Source organism: Amblyomma americanum, chromosome 9 (assembly GCF_052857255.1).
Source record: "Amblyomma americanum isolate KBUSLIRL-KWMA chromosome 9, ASM5285725v1, whole genome shotgun sequence".
NCBI lineage: Eukaryota > Metazoa > Arthropoda > Arachnida > Ixodida > Ixodidae > Amblyomma > Amblyomma americanum.
In genome coordinates, this window is record NC_135505.1 from 4,444,263 (window position 1) to 4,465,139 (window position 20,877).

Genomic DNA, 20,877 nt, shown 5'->3' on the forward strand with positions numbered 1-20,877 from the left:
GAGGTGTAACTGGAATCTGAGATAGATTCAGCCACCTGGCAATAATTAGATAGCTGTGGTAAACGTAACGTTCACACGAGCTTCCGTGCCCCTAGTAGTGGCGGCACACTCACGTACACCTCGTCGATGACAGTTTTAGTGGACCATGGTTAGTGCATCAACGAAGTGCTATACAATGTGGCGCCATCTAGTTACTAAAGGAGCGCTAACTATTATAAAATACGACAAAGACTTGAGAAAAAAAGCAAACTTATAGACTTGACAACACATGCATATGCAATATTTTACTGAGGTGAGGTCACATTGTGGGATGCACCTCACCACGAGAAGTAGCATCAGCTTGTTTTATGGGATTTGTGATTTTCTGCGCCAAAATAAAATTATACATTCGTGCTTGTTTATTACTACAGTGCTCAGTTTTAACACTGTGAGGCGGGCTCTTTTCATTTCCACCATAGCCTCATAACTCTTTTTGGTCAGCTGTTGGTCCGTTAACAGGTCAATGTTTATTTGAAGGTGGCCAAACCTCCCGAGCCCTTTCCCGCAGTTTATCATACCAGTCCGCTTTCTCTAAAATATGTAGTGGCTGTGTACGACGTGTGCATTGTATGGTAGTTTACAAGCGTGGCTGATCGGGCAAGTTGGTAAATCATGACACCTAAAATGCAAACAGTGAAATTTTAAGACAGGGACGAAACCACAGAGCACTGTCTTCAAATTTGGGTTATTTGCATTTTTAGTTGTATGGTTGAAGAATTGTACTTATTTTACATTCTGGCTTTTCAGATGAGCTTCAATTCACATGTGTGAGAGAGATAGTATTAAGAATTGCTTGTGCATTGTTATGGTCAGTAAAAGAAGCGTGCCTTTAGACGTAGCACATGTCACATTAATAGTGCTGTAGATAGCTGTATACTGGTGAAACAAAAGCAGATTGTTCATTTTTGAAGGTTCTTTTAAATAACTGCAAATAACTTAACTATTTGCTCGCATAATTTGAGCTGTTTTTTTAATTAAGGCTTTGAAAAGTCCGCAAATTACACGAAACTTTGTGAACACTTCCTAATATAACTCTACAAAGGTCATAACGGCAAAATATGCTGTATATTGCAGCCTATACGTTAACCCCTCAACCCATGGTTCTCGCTGGGCAAAAACATTTGACTCCAAATATAAGACGCATACGTCCTTCTGCCCCGGCCTTATGTACAGTCTTTGTCAAAAGCATACAGCCCAAGCGTTCTGGTTGTGAACCCTACAGTGCGGCTCCTCTTGCATATTCATGGTCACTTATCTCCCGAAGGCAGGAGCAGCGTAAGTATTCAACCGTGCCAAACTTAAGACTATCAGATGTGCAGGGAAGCAACCTCCTCGGGCTGTATATTTCTGACAAAGACATTACGTTCCTTACTTTACCTTACCTTATGTATTTCCCTGTGGAGTAGCATCACTGTGCATGCGCAGCTCAAATCAGTAAACATGCAGAAATACAATCGCGAAGCCAGCACTGAGAGGCATAGCCTTCCGTGTGCGGCCTGACTTACTAGCGGCAAAGCGAATAGCAAACGCTTGACTAAACTCGGATTCGGGTGTGCACGCACACCCGTTCTTTTCGTAAAGCAACCACCAACACAAGCGAGCCAGGTAAACAGCGGGCAATTTGTACCCGCACACCTCGCACCTTTCGCAGCCACAGACAGCGATACAGCCGCGCTGATCCCCCCCCCCCCCCCCAAGTCTGTCTTGATGAAGTTGGAAGTCACTCACCGTGTCGAGGCTATGATTGAGTTTTAGGGACCCCTACGGGTTCCTTGTTCACTGAGGTGGCCAAGATTCGGTCGTCCTTTAAGCATGTAGTGTGTGACGTAATGAGCGTAAGTAAACTGCAGGCAGATTTCCATTTGTCCTATTCATAGTGTTAGTGGTTGTCTGAATGATCAATGATTCCAGTAGCAGCCTTGATGACACATTCTTATCTTTAGCTAAGACGGCGGCATGGTCCCAGTCGATATTACGATGATGTGTTTCAGCGTGTTCAGCAGCAGCGTTCGATGCTTCATTGCCGTTCGCCATGTCATGTTCGGGCTCTTGCAGGCTTTGTGAAAACTTGCCAATTTTGCCTATGTAAGCATCGTTGCAATCAGCGCATGAAATGCTGTATACCACTCCAGGATACTATCGTCACACAAGCGAACCTTCAGGTTAATTAACTTGCTTCGAAGTTTGCTTGAGGGATATGAGCGACACGCAGATTGTACTTCGTAAATACGTGTGCTAGTGCTTCGCTCACTCCGGAAAAATAGGGGATTGTTGCTTTGGTTTCGAATGTATCCTTATCTGGTTTTGGGGCTCGCACATGCTTCTAGGCTCGTGGCAGAAAACGCCTTGGTTCGCCGTTGCCGGCAAGCTCACGGTGGACCGCCTTTGGCTCGCTCTGCGCTTTACGTTCATCAGTGCATACATGTGTGGTACATGTCATTAGCGAAGATGAAACTGATAACTTGTGGGCGAGAGTATGGTTACAATAAAATCCAGATTACGACCGATGTAAGTAGGCTTCTGGTAGACTGTGAAGTTGTGAACGTTCGTAAACCGATGAGGCAGTACATAAAAGGAAGGCAAACAACCGTCCTTCTCCATTGGAACTGTGGAGTGTATGTGCCGATTTTTGGGATTCAGGCTGTTCACGAATCGCTGCAGGTCCCGTTTTTTCATGATGCAAAAGCAATCACCTACTCACGGGTACAGACTTTTGGTTGCAGTTGGAATGTTCAAAGTACTTTTGGTTCCCGGGATTCCAGCACTAAGTTAGCTGTTGTGACAGAAATTGAAGCACTTATGGCTTTACCGTGCGTCTGCTTGTGGAATTTGCTGCCATACAAGAAGTATGTGTTGCCGAGGCAAAACCGCAGTAGGTCGTAGAGTTCTAGGATGTCAAAGGGTGTGCGGTTGGGAACACTGTTATCTTTCTGCAGGGCTTCTTCGCACGACTGTGACTGCCAAATCCACTTGCACACTGGTGAAGAGCGACGTTAGGTCAAAAGACACTGGCGAGAGCAGCGCTTTTTAGTTTATCTACAAACTTGGCCGTGTTCCTGATGCGCGCCGAAGCAGTTCCAGCTAGAGGGCTCAACACTTGGGAGGTAGCCCGATAGCCGGTAAAGCGGTGACCTTGTGAAGTCAATAATCAGCCTAATGGGAACACCAGGCTTGTGTATCCTGTAAGACCATATATGGCTGGCGCTGACCCATTCCCGTAAAGGGGCCGATAGTCGAGGCTTTTGCTGTGGTGGGACAAGCTTAAAAAGGCCAGTGACCTTCAACTTTTATCAATACCATGCCTCACCAGACAAGCTTTTGTGGAACCTTGGGCCATCCAAGTCTAACTTGCGTAATCTCGCTTGCATGCTTGTGGTCTCGGGCAGCTGGGTGCGTAAAATGTGCGAGTAAAAGAATTTTTTACAAAATTGGGTGATCAATTAAGGGTGTGCAAATTATGCAAGTAAATACGGTATTTATTCCTGCTACAAGTAATAATAGACATTGGTAGCAAGTATTTGCCTGCTTACAAGTTGGGTAGTAAGTGTTTAGTTATGCTAAAAATGGTGCTGCTTTGTGCGAAGTTAGAGTATTTCCTTGCGTGCAGAGCAAAGCAGTAAGCAGAGGCACCTCGCATGGTCTTAAAATACTGGAGTCAGTTTGAGAGGTTAGGTGTGGCTGCATAACATTAGGTGCCACCGGGAGGATTTACCTTCTTTTGCAGCATATGATTCGGGCCAGATGTGGGGTTTTTATTTGGGAGGTAATTACGTTTTTCCGTTTTACCGACGCTGACACAGTTCAAAACTGCCAGGCCCCACCCCGTGATCGCGTACACTACCGAGCGCACGCCGCCCACGGCAGGCCTTGCTCTGAGGGCTGACACAAACAGGCATTTATTGCTACAACACCAGCTAGCAACTAACACGGTAATGAGTCGAGGTCGTCCGACTCACCAGCAAGGTTACGAGCGAATGTTCACCCACGCTAGGGAAGGAGATACTCTGAGGCCGGACAGAATTAGATGCGAGAGAACGGTCCTCCCCACGAGGCCTCGCCCCGCGGGCGGAGAGCGGAGCGCCGCGGGCGATACGTCCGCTCTCGACGACGTTCCCCAGCCGAAGAGATTGCGCGCTCCTGTGCGCGCGCGCAGCAATCACGACATCCGTGGCGCCCTCCCTTCTTAGTTAGGGTAACTGACCAGGTAAAGTCACGTGGCGCCGTGGGCCGAGGCGATACCGTGGGAGGGTGCACCGCGGGAAATCAAACCATGAGTGGAAGCTGCGGGACTAAGTCCCCACATAGTCGATGTCTTTTTACGAGAGCTATGACCTAAAATTGAGATTAACGAGAACAGAAAACTGGGTAAGTTAGAATCGATTCATCTTTAAGCAGCACGAAACAGAGGACGTCCTGTGTTTCGCGCTGCTTAAAGATGAAATTGAAGTGTTGAACTGCAGTCAAAGCCAACCAATTTACAGCATCTAATGTCATTTAGACCAAGTCGCAGCTTGTATGTGCCCTATGTCATTGCCCGTTCATGGCAACATGCATGGAGCTCCATGTGTACATCATGTTCGAATCAGTTCCTTTGATGAAAACTTTAACAGCACACTGTTTACCCGGCTAGCTCGCACTAGTAGTTACTTTGCCCGATGAGCGGCAGATAGCATAAAGAAAACTTCCAGTAACCTCTGGAGCATGCATTGCACTGGAATCCAAACCTGCTAGACCGTTGGCAGTTCAGTTTTCCGCTTACTGAGCTAGTCAGAGGCCAGGCTTCACGCGTGTGTAAAAGGCAGAATCGAGTCCGTTTTACCGCCTTCGTACTTCGTTTGCCTCCGACAGCTGGCCTAGCTGTTGTGCCGTTTTGCGTTTACTGTGGCGTGCTGTGCGCACCACAATGTCATCTGAGAGGAAACTAGATAATTTAGGGCAACGGCAATGGTGACGAGGTGTGGGACGGGGGTATGCAGCAACTTATACTTGGAATGTGCTTCTTTTTAGGCAGCGAATAGTGTGTGTGTGTGTGTGTGTGTGTGTGTGTGTGTGTGCAGGGGGGGGGGGGGTACCTGTATTTCGAGCGTGGCAGTGCGCTGTATTTTCTAGATGCGGCACCAGCGTATGGTTATGCACAGCTTTAGCATTTAACTGGGACAGGAGCTGAACATTTTCAGGCATGCAGGTTTAGGAAGCTTTTCTGCTGTTTGCGAGGCTAACTGTGCTTCTTTTGACTAACCTGCCACCTAACACTTCTCTCTTGCATGCCGCCAATGCTGATTTCGTAGCAAAAATTTCGACGACTGAAGGTAAGTGTGTGGCATCCACATTAGGCTGCTTTGTGAGGTTAACAGCACTTCCTTTGTTCTTACATCTGAGGATGGTTTTGAACAACTTTGTTCAAATCCTAGATTGAAAATGGGTATGAGTATATGTTACTGTTGTTTTGCATTGGTTCATTTTTCACCATTCTTGATGCCATTCAGTTTGCATACCTTTCAGTTCAGTTTATCTTTTATTTTTACAAAGAAGGAAACCAGGGCTGCAAGCTGCAGGAACCGTATTGCTAAGGCGTTAGCACCTAGCAACAATGGCAGTACGGTAGAGTTGAAGGCAATGGCAGCATCACCAAAAAAGATCAATCCATTAGAATGCACTATACAATGCGAGAAACGGACACAATATTCGTATAATTCATCATTCCAGCGTACAGATTCATGCTTCCAGCGTACAGAAGCACACAGACAAAGAGAGTAGACACCACGGACGTCGAAATTGAGGTTTATTTCACAAATTAGGATTCTGTGTGCAAAAGGTCACTTGTGACCCCGGGGGCTGAAAAGTATTTCCGTGACCAGATAACAATTATTGAAGGTTGCAGAAACGAGAAGAAAAACATAGACAGAAGGTTATATTGCCACTCACAACACGTCGGGGCGCCACCACATCAAAATATTTTATTTTAATAAATAAGATGACCATAGCGTGTTTTGAGGCACCTAGATAGTCAAACAAGCGTATAAGTCGTTTCTGCCGCGAAAAATGTTTCCAACCCTGAACGTTTTGTTTTAGTTCTGTTTTTCTTGTTACATGTTTTGAAGTAGTATGCTACTTTTTGTCTCACACTCATTGTGCCCTCTGACCTTTCCGGGCCGAGATGTAGGAGAGAGCAATGTCGACGACCCCCCCCCCCTTCCCCGACTGGACAGCCGTACCTGCTGGAACAGCAGCCGCTGCTTCTCCAGCTCTTGCTCCTGCGCGTCATGCATAGAAAGGAAGGCACAGAAGAGCCATTAAGCTTTTCATGGGACGCACCGTTGTTCCAGGCTTAATGGCTTCTGTGCCTTCGTTTTGCATGCATGATGCGCAGGAACAAGAGCTGGGGAAGCAGCGGCTGTTGTTCCAGCAGGTACGGCTGTCCAGTCGGGGGGTCACCGAGATTGCTCTCCTCTACATCTCCGCCTGCAAAGGTCAGAGGGCACAAGGAGTGTATGTGAGACAAAAAGTAGCATATTACTCCATAGCATGTAACAAGAAAAATATAAGTAAAATACAACATTCCGGTCTGGAAACATTTTTCGCGGATGAAACGACTAATACACTTGTTGGACTGTCTAGGTGACTCAAAACACGCTGTAGTGATCTTAATGAATAAAATGGCATATTTTGTTTATTGTTGTGCACCCTGGGTGTAGGGATGTACCATTTTTATCTATGTTGCATCAGTCGCTGTCAAAGATTTTCCTATAGTTTTGCAAGCAAGGCTGATACTGGTGCTGATTTTCAAAAAAGTTCAATAGTGTAACATTAACCTGTAATTATACTAATTAAACACTTGGAGAGCATCATAATTCAAAACCAGAGCCCAAGTGCGACGAGAATAAGTTACATTAGCTATGCACTGGACTGCTCACTTTTGCAGCAGAAGCGAAAATACTAGTGCAATATAAAGTAACAGTTCAATTTCTACCGGTAGTATGTGCCACATTCTGTACCACGCCAACAGCTTATGATACTTTCTATGCAAGGTACTGTACATGCTCATTCCAAGTTAAATTCTTTGAAAACGTCAGTCATGCTGAGCACCTTTAAGCTGTAAAACCGTTTTAGTTGGTTGCATGTATGCTAATATATCCCATTTGTTTCTTCCCTCTCAGGATATACAAAGCATCTTTTTATCCTTTAATTAGTTCTTTGCCCTGCCACAGTGACTCTGTGGTTTTGGCGCTCGGCTGCTGATCCAAAGGTCGCAGGTTCGATCCCAGCTGTGGCGGCCATATTTCGATGGGGTAGAGCTTAAAAACACCTGCATGCTGCACAATGTCAGTGCAAGGAAAAATAATCTGGAGCCCTCCACTATGATGTCACTCATAGCCCGTGGGTCGCTTTGGGACGTTAAATGTCACACTTTGCGATTTAATCGGCACTTTGTTTGTGGGGGCTCTGATGTATTTTTTTTATTATTATGTGCAGTTGTGCGAGCATCGGTTTACTGCTGCCACTAATGCAAAGTGTGCACTGTTTTTCAAAGAGCAAGGTTAAAACTTTAGAAAAGTGCTTCACCGCATGGCCTCCCTTAGATCCATTTGCAGCTTCCTACATTCTCATCCGCCCTTGGGTTGCATTTTAAGCTATACCACCGGAAATGTAGGGCCGTAGAGGCACCCTGCTTGATGCCGCATTTCATGGGAAGCATCGTTGTTCCAGGATTAATGGCTTCTGTGCCTTCCTTTGCATGCATGATGCCCAGGAGCAAGAGCTGGAGAAGCAGCGGCTGCTGTTCCAGCAGGCACGGCTGGCCAGCCGGGGGGTCGCCGAGATGGCTCTCCTCTACATCTCCGCCTGCAAAGGTCAGAGGGGAGTCGTCTGCCTGCCCTCATGCTCTGCTTCTCCATGCTGTGTGCCATACAATACGTGATTCAGTGAAACCCTGCTTAGCAAATACAGTAAGGCCCCTGTCCCATGGGCGCCGCGAATGCCTTTGAGAGCCGCGTCCCTGTGTTCAAAGGCGTAAGGAGTGCAGCTACACGGCACAAATGTTGCACCTTCTCCGCTAAGGGCGTCGGAGGTGAAGGCGCCCGTCCGAGACCTGTGCAGCCCAAAGGTGCAGCTTTTGAGAACCTGTGATCGCAGTGCTGTCCAGCCTCAAAAAAGTAAATGCAAATAAAAAATATGTACAGCTAACAATGTTTGAAAACATCTTTATGAAATGAGAAAAGTTTGTCTGGTTTTGGTTTTTGGACGGATGCTTACGTTTTGAGCCCAGATTTCGAGACAGTAAAATTGTTGCAGCAACCCCTGGCGGCCAAGGCAATAAGCAAAACCTGCTGCTGGTGAGGAGGGTAGCTGTTGCAGTTTTTTAAAGGTGCACCGAAGATAATTCTGAGCTCGTCTTTTTACCACGGAAACTCAATCTGCACTCTCCGAACATTCTTAGAAACACTGAACTATTGTCCTGCGCGGCCGATTTCCCTATTAAATCGAATGAAACGTCTCGACTCCCGACTTTTTTTATACTCACCTCCAGAAGGAGGAGGAGTCAGCCAACGCGTGGAGTGCCTCACGGCCACCGCGTGGCTGCTTGTAGACTCTGCCCTCGGCGGAGTGATACTTATCGATCGGCGAAGGCAATCAGTCCAAGCGTATTTTTATTTCCGTGGGTCTAATTTGCCCCTCCCCTCCATACTTAAAAGGCGCTAGCTACTGCCCTCAGTCACCCCTGATGAAGGAGCCGAGTCGGCTTCGAAACGTTGGGTTAAAGTTAACATTTTTGGTTGGAGATGTGCAGTTTATTATAAGCCTAATTTGCTGCTATGTAGTCTTCCGCTGAAACTAGTCATTCACGGAAACCGAAAAAAAGCAAAATAAATGTAAAGCGAAGCTGCCACGCGAACGGCTGAAATGAACTGCACGATTTAGCTGACTCCTCCTGTTAAGTTTGAAGCCCATGGCACCGGTGGGTCATTCCCCCTTTTTTTTGCAGGAGCTGTCGTCTCCGTGGGTGGGAAGTAGAGGGGAGTTTACTGAGAGGCACGATGCCCGCTCTAATTCGTTCGGCTCTGGCGTCGGCTCGTCGCGCTGCACAGGCCACCACCACGTGCAGATGGCTCCTCACCGTCTCGTCACCTGCTGGCCGGTCGTGTACGAGTGGTTAGAACAATGACAGCGCGTCGCGCGCTTCAGACGCTGCCTAAGGCCGTGGGAAATGGGGAGTGGGACACCAAACTGTCTTGTCAGAGTCGCAACGGGCCGGCGGCCTATTCCTGCTGAGGAAGTTCCTTTTACTGTCAGCGGAGACAGCAGAGACGATGCATGGGCGCCCCGATGGAGCCTCGAGGGGTTCCACATGTATTGAGCTGTGTACGCGAAACCGCGCGCCCTGCTCTTTTGAGGAGGTCTGGGAGCTCCACAGATTCGGACCCCTTGGCTTTGCCCGTTTGTATGGGCTGAGCCGTTGTACTGCTATTGCCGATATCGGGGGAGATCTGGAATAGCAAGGCTCCGCCCAATTATCGAAGGGCCTAAAACCTACTGCACACAAAGAATTTGGAGGAGCGCGCCGAGTCTCGGTCTCAGCCACTTTTGAACAGCCTTTTTTTAATTGCCTTTTCTCACCTGCCTTGAATTTTGATTCCGTCTTTAATAAGATTTGTTGTTAAGAATTGGAAGTTGCTGCCCCAACCGGCAGCTTGTCGCCGGAGGAGCGTATGAAGACCCGAAGTGCTCTTGGTATTGCTAACCGCCGCGTATACGATCACCGGCCAACGTGCCCTCGTCATTCATCGATCGCGACGAACATCCCAACCAATCCCAGTCCGGCCATCCCATCAGAGTGGGGTTTGAAAAATTTAACTGGGGCCGTGACCAGGATTGTAGAAAGTTTAACTCCTCCTCTTTTCGGAAGTAAGTTACAAAAAAGACAGGAGCCGGGCCATTTAATTCGATTTAATACGGAGGTTGACCGCACAGGAAGATTCGAAGATTCTAAGAATGCTCGGAAGGCGTAGATCAAGTTCCCGCGGTAAAAAGATGACTTCAGATTCCTATTTAGTGCACCTTTAAGGAAATAGTAAGAGTAAAGAAAGGTCTAAGCTCAACAAATTATTAGAATCCCCTGCTTTAATTTTGAAACACTCACTTCAGCCACCCCATGCACAGCAGCAGGTGCTAAGCCTCAACGACTGCTCCACGTTTGGGCAGCACTATGTAGCTACTTCGCTGCTCCATTTAGCTTTAGCACCTTTTGGTGAAAAGAAGTGCCTTGGTTGGAAAGGCCTTCGAGGAATGGTGTGGTATAAAAATCAGAGCAATACGCCTCTATAAATATAAGAATATACCACTTGTGAAGGAGTGAACAGCACTAACAATTTGCGCCATGGATGGGTGCCTGTGCAGAGGCCGTGGAAATTGATTGCGCTGTCGAATTGTCAAGAAATGTTGACATTCAGCATATAAAGACGCATGTTTACAGTGGTGCCAGTGCTGCTCCAATTGCGCCTACGTGAGCCAGGAACATATTGCTGCTTCATCTTGTGCCAGACGAGCATTTTAGCCACAGATCGCGCCAGACCTGCGCCAAGGCAAAGCTCAACAAAAAGATATATGCATGGCTATGACCCCTTGCGCTGTAAGAGCAGCACACTGCTTAACGGCAGTAAAAGCGTGCCACTGTTCACTCAGACTACCATCAGCATTTGCACGTGTCTGGCTGCTTGAGTAACTCCTTTCTAATGTCTACTCTGTACCTACTCTAATTACCGCATTCCAACGCGCACCATATTTTCATGGTTGCAAAAAACGAAGACAGAAGACTGAAGCGAGTATGTTAATATGTGCGGTCATCACGGCGAGCGCACTTCATATCGAAAGACACGTACAGTAAAATTTCTTTAATTCGGCATTCAAAGGGCCTGTAATTTTATTGAATAACGATGGTTGTCTACATGGGAAATGAAAACCTAGCTAGCAACAACAAGATTTCTCACTGTTTTGTCAAGTGCTTTGCTCACACTGTCGGGAATATCGAAAAATTGCTGCAGACCTGTAAAGGCCCTTTCGCAGTGCGATGCCGTAGCAGTAATGCCTCTTCAGAAATCCCCCAGCCACGTTTTGAGGATCCTTCACCGCACGGACTGTGAATAGCATGGGTCAGCGTACAGGAAGAACAGAAGAAGCACGTGAACGCAAGCGAAGGAAATATGTATAGGCATTAGAACACTGTGAGGACATCTGAAAATAAAAATAAAGCACTCATGATGCACAAAGCAGTCTCGAAAATGGCGCAACTGGCTGATGCGCGCACCTGATTTCACCTGCAGGATGGCGTGCAAACCGAAACTATGCGACTGAGCTAAATTGTGGCTGTTGTTGTTACTTACTAATTATTAATGAAGTAACAGTGGATGGAAAAGATGTAGCTAGCCGCGGCATCTGCCATCGAAGTCTAAAGCACCTGAGCGGCGGCTATCGGCAATAAAAGGACAGGGAGAGGGAAAGAAAGGGATAGTAAGAAAGGATAGGTAGCTCAAATTCGGCTCCCAGGGATTTCCAGTCATAGTTCTGCCTGCCATAGCGTGCACACCTGAGTTGTGCAAGCACCACTGTTTCATGTAATTCAGGTTCAGGAAGGCCTATATGGATAATCGCACCTCGACGTGACCTTCGTCCGATTGAACGAGCTTCTGATGCCGTAGACTTATATGGATGTCTCCCAGAACCATGCTTCTGGTTTGAATTATCCAAATTTTAAAAGTTATGGGGGTTCAACTAATGAGATTTTACCATAAAACGCAAGTGCAAGGCCAGTGAGATCAACTATGCATTAACAGCCTGGCAGACTACCCTTGGTTCAGGTTACGTGAAATACACTGTATACTGCCCATGAGCAGTGGCACAAAAGTTATTGATGAAATGTGAACAAGTAAACTTTTTTTAAAAGAAGTTAGAAAGATGGTTTAGTTCCAAAGTTCTTTTGGTTGAAATTTATATAAACATGAAGTGTAGCTCGCCCGATGACATGTACCTAGGAGTCATGCACAAAATATGTTGCGCTGACTGCAGCGATACCTCCTGTAAACAGGCGGTGAATAGCATTGGAGAAAATCGTGTCTCCTTGCCTGACGCACTTCCTTATTGTAATTTTATTGCTGACTTTATGGAGGACTATGGTGGCTGTGCAGTTGTTATATATACCTTTCAGTATTTTGACATAAGGCTCATCAACATCCTGATTCCGCAATATCTGTATGACTGCTGAGGTTTCCACTGAGTCGAATGCTTTCTCGTAATCAATGAAAGCTATACATAGTGGTCGGTTATATTCTGCACATTTCTGTATCACCTGATTGATAGTGTGAATAAGATCTATTGTGAAATATTCTTTACGAAAGTCTGCCTGATTATTTGGTTGATTAAGGTATAAGGCTGCCCTGACTCTATTAGCGATTACCTTAGTAAATACCTTGTTGGCAACGGACAGTAAGCTGATCGGTCTGTAATTTTTCAAATCCTTGGCGTCTCGTTTCTTATTAATTAAGGTTATGTTTGAGTTCTTCCAAGATTCCGGTAAAGTCGAGGTCATAAGGCATTGCGTATACACGGCGTCCTTCAATACATCTGCTGTCACCTGATCCTCACCAGCTGCTTTTCCCCTCTGCATTGCTCCTAAGGCTTGCTATGCCTTAGGAGCAATGCAATGCTCCTTGCTATGAGCGAAACATAGTGAATTTTATGTCTGCAGCTTACTAAATGACACATTAGTCATGAACTTGATCAAATGAACTCTTACTGCTGTCATCACGCTGTACCTTTCTCGTGTCTTAGACCACTCGGGCACAGAACAAGCGCCGAGTAACATGCCTGCGTTTATTTTCCCGTACGGAATACTTCCGTACCTTTCACAGCGTTGCACATGATTTATGAAACGGAGTATAGTTTTCTCTTCACCACTTTTAGGCTACCTCCGTTCTTTAAAGTATGCTCATTTCTCTCCAAATTAAGCTTCTCTATGGCGGCTACCTTGCGTTTATTTATTAACTTCGATAGCTCTGCTAGTTCTGTTCTTTCTGTAGGGTTGGACGCCATCATGCTTTGAAGTTTTCTTAATCAGATCTTTCGTCTCCTGAGATAGCTTGCCGGTATCCTGTTGAACCGTCCTACCACCTATTTTTACTGCGCACTCCGTAATGATAGCTGCCAGATAATCGTTCATTGTATGAACATTAAGATCGTGTTCTTCAGTTAAAGCTGAATATCTGTTGAGCAGCGATATCCTGAATTCCTCTTTTTTCCCTCTTACCGCTAGCTCGTTAAAGGACTTCCTCTTCACGAGCTTCTTGCGTTCCCTCTTCAAGTCTAAGCTAATAGGAGACCTTACCGTCCTATGGTAAGGTCTACAGCGCACCTTCTACAGCTGCAGCGCACCTTTCCAAGGACGCCCACATCCTGAAAGAAGCCAGGTTGAGCGCATAGTATTAAGTCGATTTCATTTTTAGGCTCATCATTGCGTTTATTCCAAATCACTTCCTGTTCTCTGGTTTGCGGAAGAAGGTATTCATGACCCGTAACTTATTTCTATCTGCGAACTCTAGTAATAGCTCTCCTCTGCTATTCCTGGAATCTATCCCATAGTCGCCTACCGCCTGGTCGCCAGCCTGCTTCTAGCCCACCGTCAAATTGAAATCGTCAATCAGTACAGTGCACTGTGATTTTACTTTGTTCATCGCCGATTACACGTCTTCATAGAAGCTTTCAACAGTGGCCATCGTGACTGGATGCAGGCGCGTTGGCACGCACCATCGTCAAACCTCTTATTAAGCCTAATTGCGAAGGCTGCCACCCTTTCATTAATGATTTAGAAGTCCTCTACGTTGCCAGCTATTATTGATTAATGAAGAATCCCACCCCTAGTTCTCGTCTATCCGCTAATCCGCGGTAGCACAGTATGTGCCCGTCCTTTAGTACCATGTGCGCCTCACCTGTCCTCCTAACTTCCTCAATTCATCTTCTCCTCACCTGTCCTCGTAAGCTTTATGACATCCAGTTTAATGCCCGCTAGTTCCTCGAACAGCACTGCTAGTCTAGCCTCACTAGATAAGGTTTTAGCGTTGAACTTTGCCAGGTTCAGATTCCAATGGCGGCCTGTCCGGAGCCAGAGTTTTTTAGCATCCTACGCTGCGTCACAGGTCAGACCGCCGCCATGGTCAGTTGCTCCGCAGCCGCTGGGAACTTAGGGCCAGGGGTTAATTGGTTTGTTCATAGAAGGTTGTGGCCAAGTACTACGCCAGGGTGCCCAAATCCTGCTCTGGCGGAGGAATGCGTTGTCGGTTCTGGGCACCGAGGTCCCGCCGCACACCAGGCCTGCTTATGGAATTCCATCGTCACGTGAAGTTACTTTATTTTTTCAAACCCGGTGGAGAAATGCGTGGCAACAGAATTCTAACCCCGATCTTCTTTCGCGCGAGGCGGACGCATTACTCTACGCCATCGCTCTTCGGTTCTGTAAGTTCCATTAAGACCTTACATAGTCCTTAATACCACTTACAGAGAAATTCAAAACGGAAATATATGAAGAAAATTTGTTGGATCTGTTTCTATTGACCTTACTAAAGCATTTGACACCATTGAACATGACATTCTTCTCAGCAAACTTTCAGCTTACGGCATAACTGTACCCGCATTAGATTTTATCAGAAGTTATTTATTGAACCGAGAACAAGTAGTGCTTATTTCTTCAGCTCATTCCGAATCAAAGATCGTAAACATAGGAGTTCATCAATGTTCCATACTCGGTCCTCTTATATCTTTAATTTACATTGTTGATTTATCTTCATGACTTTAATCGTCATCACAGTGTGTTTAGTACGCAGAAGACAATAACAACAACGCATTAACCGTTGAACTGAACCAAGACTTGGCTAGTTTAAATGTATGGTATAACAATGTATGGTAAAAAATGTGGCTACAACAAACTGATAATTAATCCTTCTAAGACGAAGTTTGCCCCGCCGCGGTGGCTCAGTGGTTAGGGCGCTCGACTACGAGATCCGGAGTTCCCGGGTTCGAACCCGACCGCGGCGGCTGCGTTTTTATGGAGGAAAAACGCTAAGGCGCCCGTGTGCTGTGCGATGTCAGTGCACGTTAAAGATCCCCAGGTGGTCGAAATTATTCCGGAGCCCTCCACTACGGCACCCCTTTCTTCCTTTCTTCTTTCACTCCCTCCCTTATCCCTTCCCTTACGGCGCGGTTCAGGTGTCCAACGATATATGAGACAGATACTGCGTCATTTCCTTTCCCCCCAAAACCAATTATTATTATTATTAAGACGAAGTACATGGTATTTAGCTCGCGTAGCAAAAAGAGATCGCATAGCTCCAATTTTCATAAACTCTCAAGAAATGCATCCTTGTGACCATTCCGTCCTTTTGTACATTCCTTGGTGCAGAGCTTGACCCCATTTTAAAGTTTGCTGCTCAAAATAAACAAATTAAGCAAACGACATCATATGGCTGAGTATTCTTATAAAAGCACGTTTCTACTATAGCCTTCCAAAGCTAGTCGCGCTTTAATATGCCTTCAGCCGCTGTCATCTCAATTATTGAATTACCTCCTGGGGTCTTATATATCAGACTCATCAATCACCTCTTGAACCCACTGAATAACAAGCTGTTTGATTCATTACAAGCAGTTATTACAATTTCCATGTCCCTCCACTTTTCACTGAATTGCGTATTCTTCCGATTTATTGGCTAGTCAGATTAAACTTATTGTCCGTAAAACTAGCCTAAATAATCCCAATATCAGGCTGTTTTCTCTTTATAACAACTTTCTACTACCAAAAGTACGGACTAACTACTGTACGCAGACAGTTGGAGTTGCAGCAGTTAACCACTAGAATAGTCTTGGTAAAAGAATGCAGCGCGAAAAAGACAAGGACGAACAGAAGTGGACAGGACAGGGCGCTCCACACGCGTCCACACTTCAAGGGAATCTCGTAAATGACACATGTAGCACAATGTGTGAGTGGTTCTACATGTCTAATAGGGCAAACCTTTTTCTTTTGCTTTGTCAGCAGTGTACACACTCGTGACAATTTGCACGGGGCTGAAAAGACAAGGTTTACGTTGTTTCTTTTTGCAACCTTCTTTAAATTGTGAGACAACTTGTGATGATACGGGATGACGGCCAAAGGAGGTCGCTTGATCAATTTTGATCAAATTGATCAAGCGAGGCATTGTTTCTTCTGCCATCCAGGCAGCGCTCACAAAAAGCTGTCCCCATACGATGCAGAGCAGTGTTAACAACCAAGTCCAACGTCTTTACAGTGCTGGCTACTCACCAACACTAGTGAGTAGCGTTTCAGAGACTCTTCTCCAGAAATTGAAAGTGCAAGGCAAAGACGCAGGCAAACTAGAACAGGCCAAACGACCTCCTTTGGCCGTCATCCCGTATCTTCACAAGTTGTCTCACAATTTAAAGAAGGTTGCAAAAAGAAACAACGTAAACCTAGTCTTCTCAGCCCCGTGCAAATTGTCACGAGTGTGTACTCTGCTGACAAAGCAAAAGAAAAAGGTTTGCCCTATTAGACATGTAGAACCACTCACGCATTGTGCTACTTGTGTCATTTACGAGATTCCCTTGAAGTGTGGACGCGTGTATATTGGGCAAACCGGCAGGTGTCTCAACGAGAGATTGTTTGAACACCGCCGTAGGGTCCGTAACAAAAGCGGCGGGCACCTGGACGACCATTGCAAGTCTTGCAAAGGGTGCGAACCATGTTACACGCGCACGGTTGTCAGAGCACGGGCGCGGACAGAAAATGAAAGGGTCATCATTGAGGCAAGGATGATAGCCAAAGCTGGAGACAAGTGCGTCAGCACGCCTTCAATTTTACTTACAGACAAGGAGTCCAGTTTTCTAGGCCCACTATAAACACGTCTTTTTTATTCACGTCTGCTTTTAATTCTTGTTCTAGAGAACTTTCAACTTTTTTGACTCAGTTTGACTGTGAACGGTTGACTCAGCTTTTGCGTTGCGTTTTGTATTGTTTTGTTATGCGTTTGGCCCCGACCCTGCTTTTAGCTTCGACTTTTACTTAGTGTTCGGTGACTATTTTGTTATTTTCGTCCTCGTTTTGCCTCGTGCTGCATTGGCGGCAATGGTCGCTGACTGATCATTTTCCATGCGTGCACCTTACGGTTCGTCGTGGTCCTCTCGGTTTTATCGGTTCTTGGCTGACTTTGCGTTACCCAGATATGTATCACTTTGATATTGTGTACTTCGTTTTTTTTGTATTAGATAGTTGAACGCGTTTGCCATTTTCTTGGTCACGTGGGTGTTGGACTGGGTTATATAAGCTGCTCATCTTTCTGAATAAATGTGTTGGTAGTCAGCGCCCTGTCCTGTCCACTTCTGTTCGTCCTTGTTTTTTTCGCGCTGCATTCTTTTACCATGTTCACTGACCAACAAGCCCAAACAGCCGCTTTAGTTCACTAGAATAGTCTACCCCTCGACGTTAAATGCTCATCGTCGCTTACTTCACTTAAACGATCGTTACGTTTTCTCATTTGTTCCTTGATCACATTTTTTTTTCTCACAAAAGACATCGTTATGCGGTAGCCTTTCTGGTTTATTATTTCCATATTTATAATTGTAGCCTTTGTTGTTGTTGTGGTTGTATTGATGATTTGTAATAATTATTGCGATTATTGTTTGTTATTTAGCTGTAATTGTTGTCTATTACTTTCAAAGCTAACATTTACAAATTAATACAACTTTCCCACAAAAGGTCCTACTACAGCTCTCCGCTCCGGGACCTCTTTCTGTAATACATGTTTTAATGAACTGTATTTTTATTGACAATAAACTTGAACTTGAACGTGAAGGCAAGATAACCACTGGTCCTTAAGGGTAACGGAGTGAATTCCAAAAAAAAGGCAAGTGTTGCAGGAGGAGGTAAAAGTTTGCGGGGTGGATGAAATTAAGAAGTGTGTGGGGATAGGGAGGCTGCTGTTGACACAGGACAGGGTGGATTAAAGCGATATGGAAGCGGCCTCTGCCCAGCAGTGAGCGTAGTCAGGCTGATGACGATGATGGCAGTGATGATTTCTTTTTAGTCTGCAGAGTTAAACTGAGGAATTTTAATCCCGAACGCTGGCGGGAAGTATAGTTCATATTGCATCCTAATGATCATTGCCTTTTTAGGTTTCAGTATAGTGGGTTGTGCGATGTCTTCACTATTTGTAGTTTGTGCAGTGGTGCTGGAGAACAGCTAGCTGCCTTAGCAAACATGTGCTGATTGGAATATTTTTGGATGATAGTTGGCACTCTGTGTCTTGACGTAATGGTGACTGCGTGTGAAGTTACTTCAGACTGCATTCTTCATTTGCTACAGATTGCATTTTTGGGTGTGCTGTTAGATTTCATCTTGCGAATGTGCACCCTGCACAGATTGTGTCATTGTGGTTGAAGACATTTTTGACATAAGTGTTTACATTTTTTACATTTAACATTTACTTAATGCAATGGCCATGAATAATGTTACATTGTAGAAGTGAAGTGATTATAACTAGGCATTCTTCTGGTTTTATAGATGCATGCATTTGCAGCACAACAAATTAAAGGCATACACTTTACAAGGTGTACAGTGCTAGGTAAATGAAGATTAGCACACGTGACAGATTACCTAGAAAGCGGAATCGCAGCGCGCGCTGCTGTGGTTCATGAACACATCGATAGCAACAGTGCCAGGATGTTCCCACAATTTCAGCAAAAGAACGTTCGGCAGGAAGCAACTTTTGTCAAGCATGCCGCTTCCCAACCGTCAGAGTGCCACTCTGCCAGTCAGTTTGAGTGCTGGCTTGCCACCTGCGACTATTCACACTGCCTTTCGTTTAGCGTGGCCGTTGCGATCAGCGATGTCTTTATTTTTATTGCTATTCTATTATGGCTTCACCTTAGGCAAACGCTTCTTAAAAATAAAGAAATTACCAGGGATTAGTTCTGGCTCAGTTATTGCACTAGTACTTTGCATTTCCCTTTGGATTCAGTTTCAGTTTCAATTCGAGGCTCAATTTTCAATGTCAGGGAGGCTTCCGGTAAAAATCTGTGAAACCGGAGGGTAGGGGCCTTAGTGTTATTGCACTACTATTGGAGATGAGACTTGAGGTTATGAGGTTATGACGCTGTAGCATCAATGGAGTAATGCCCATACATGCGGAATAGGTCATTCTCAGACTGATGGGGGAACGACCTTGTTATCGCCGTGTTCTTGAACTACAGCGCTGAGTGTTGTCATACTGTTGCACTTGCGATCTCTCCCTTTTCTAATGTTTGGTACTCTTCCGTTCTTATTGGTACACTTCCCTGTACATGCTCATTTTGGAGCAATGAGCATTCATATTCTTAAGGTAATGCAGCAAAGTAGCTCAGCAGTTTTTACGTTCGCAGAAAGCGCTGCCACAGGTACATTGTCCATGAGTACACTGCTGTATGAATGCGTTGCTTGAGTAATGATAGGGTACTTGATAATTGCGTCCGAATGAAAAACTCTAGGGCCAAGACTTCGCACTTGTCTTCAGAAACAGTTAGCTGACATGCATTAACGTATACCGTGTTATTTTTTCCTCAGGTTGCCACGGCCCCATGGTGATTGAGACTTTGAAGCTGGGAATCTCCCTTCTGAAAGGAGGCAACCAGGAAGTCCAGATGGTGATGCATTTAACTAAGCACGCTCTCGCTGGCCCTGCAATGCGTGCCATGAATTGTGCACTCTTGGATCTTATCATGGGGAAGCGACGCCTGGCAAGGGGGTTTCTGTACAAATACTTGTGAATGGGAAAAACTTTTATATTAGTAGTTGGGGCACAAGTACACACTAAGGCTAGTACAAAAAGTAAAACATCACCATGTGCAAGCAAGTTGTAAGTACAATTGTTGCCAGCAGTGACATGATAAACATCAAAATTGTACGAATAATACTGCTGACTGTAGAATTGCAAAATTTTGAACTGTCATTTTTAGAATGCCCGTGTAGCCCTTTAGTAAAAGCATATGCGAGGAGCCTATAATTTTTTTATCCAAGACAGAACTCTCATCTTGTTTTGTTTGTACGTTGTAAATTTCACTCACGCTTGAATTTAGTTTAGTAATACTTCAGTGAAGATCATATTTATTTATTTCTTAGTTATTACAATACCCTCAGAGCTCGCAGGGCGTTATAGAGGGGGGGGGGGGTAGAAAAAAAATACATATAAAAATACAGGCAAAAGGCAAAAAAGGCAAAAATCATGATGCAGACCTTCAGCGAAAACTAATACGTTTAAAATATACAGCGGGTTATTTATAATGTATTTTAAACGTATTTTGTATTCATGAATGCACTAAAAATATTCGGGAAATCGGTTCCTGAAGTTTTTTTCTTGGTATTCGAAGTATATTCTCAAAATTTTCCAGAAACACGTCACTTAAAGCATGCTTCGAGTGCGTTTCAAATACGTGAAAAAATATGTGTGCGGTTTTAGTATCTTGTAAATGTATTAAAATTGTTCTTTCGAAAATGCGAAATTAATTTGTCCAAGGTATACTTCAGTTGTAGCGAATGAGCTGTCCGCGTAAACATGTTTGCAGTACACTTTAAGCTGCCGTTCAACAAACTGGTGCTTGAAATCGCGTTTCGGGAAATGACATGTTGGCAATGTATTTAAAGTGTGCTTTCGTAAATAAGAAATTAATTCGTCCAAGGTATACTTCAAATCTAACAAATGAGCTGTCCACCTAAACATATTTGCAGCACACTGGCAGCTGCCGTTGAACAACCTGGTGTTGAAAATACCCCTGCTG

At 45.1% G+C, this 20,877-nt stretch overlaps 1 protein-coding gene across 1 annotated transcript in view; it reads left to right on the top strand.

Moving 5' to 3' along the window:
- RyR (Ryanodine receptor) overlaps positions 1–20,877 on the top strand; it is a 1,185,515-nt gene that overhangs the window by 861,699 nt on the left and 302,939 nt on the right. The window contains 2 exon segments of the mRNA XM_077638630.1: positions 7,790–7,889; positions 19,667–19,746. Coding sequence (XP_077494756.1) covers positions 7,790–7,889; positions 19,667–19,746 — 180 coding nt within the window.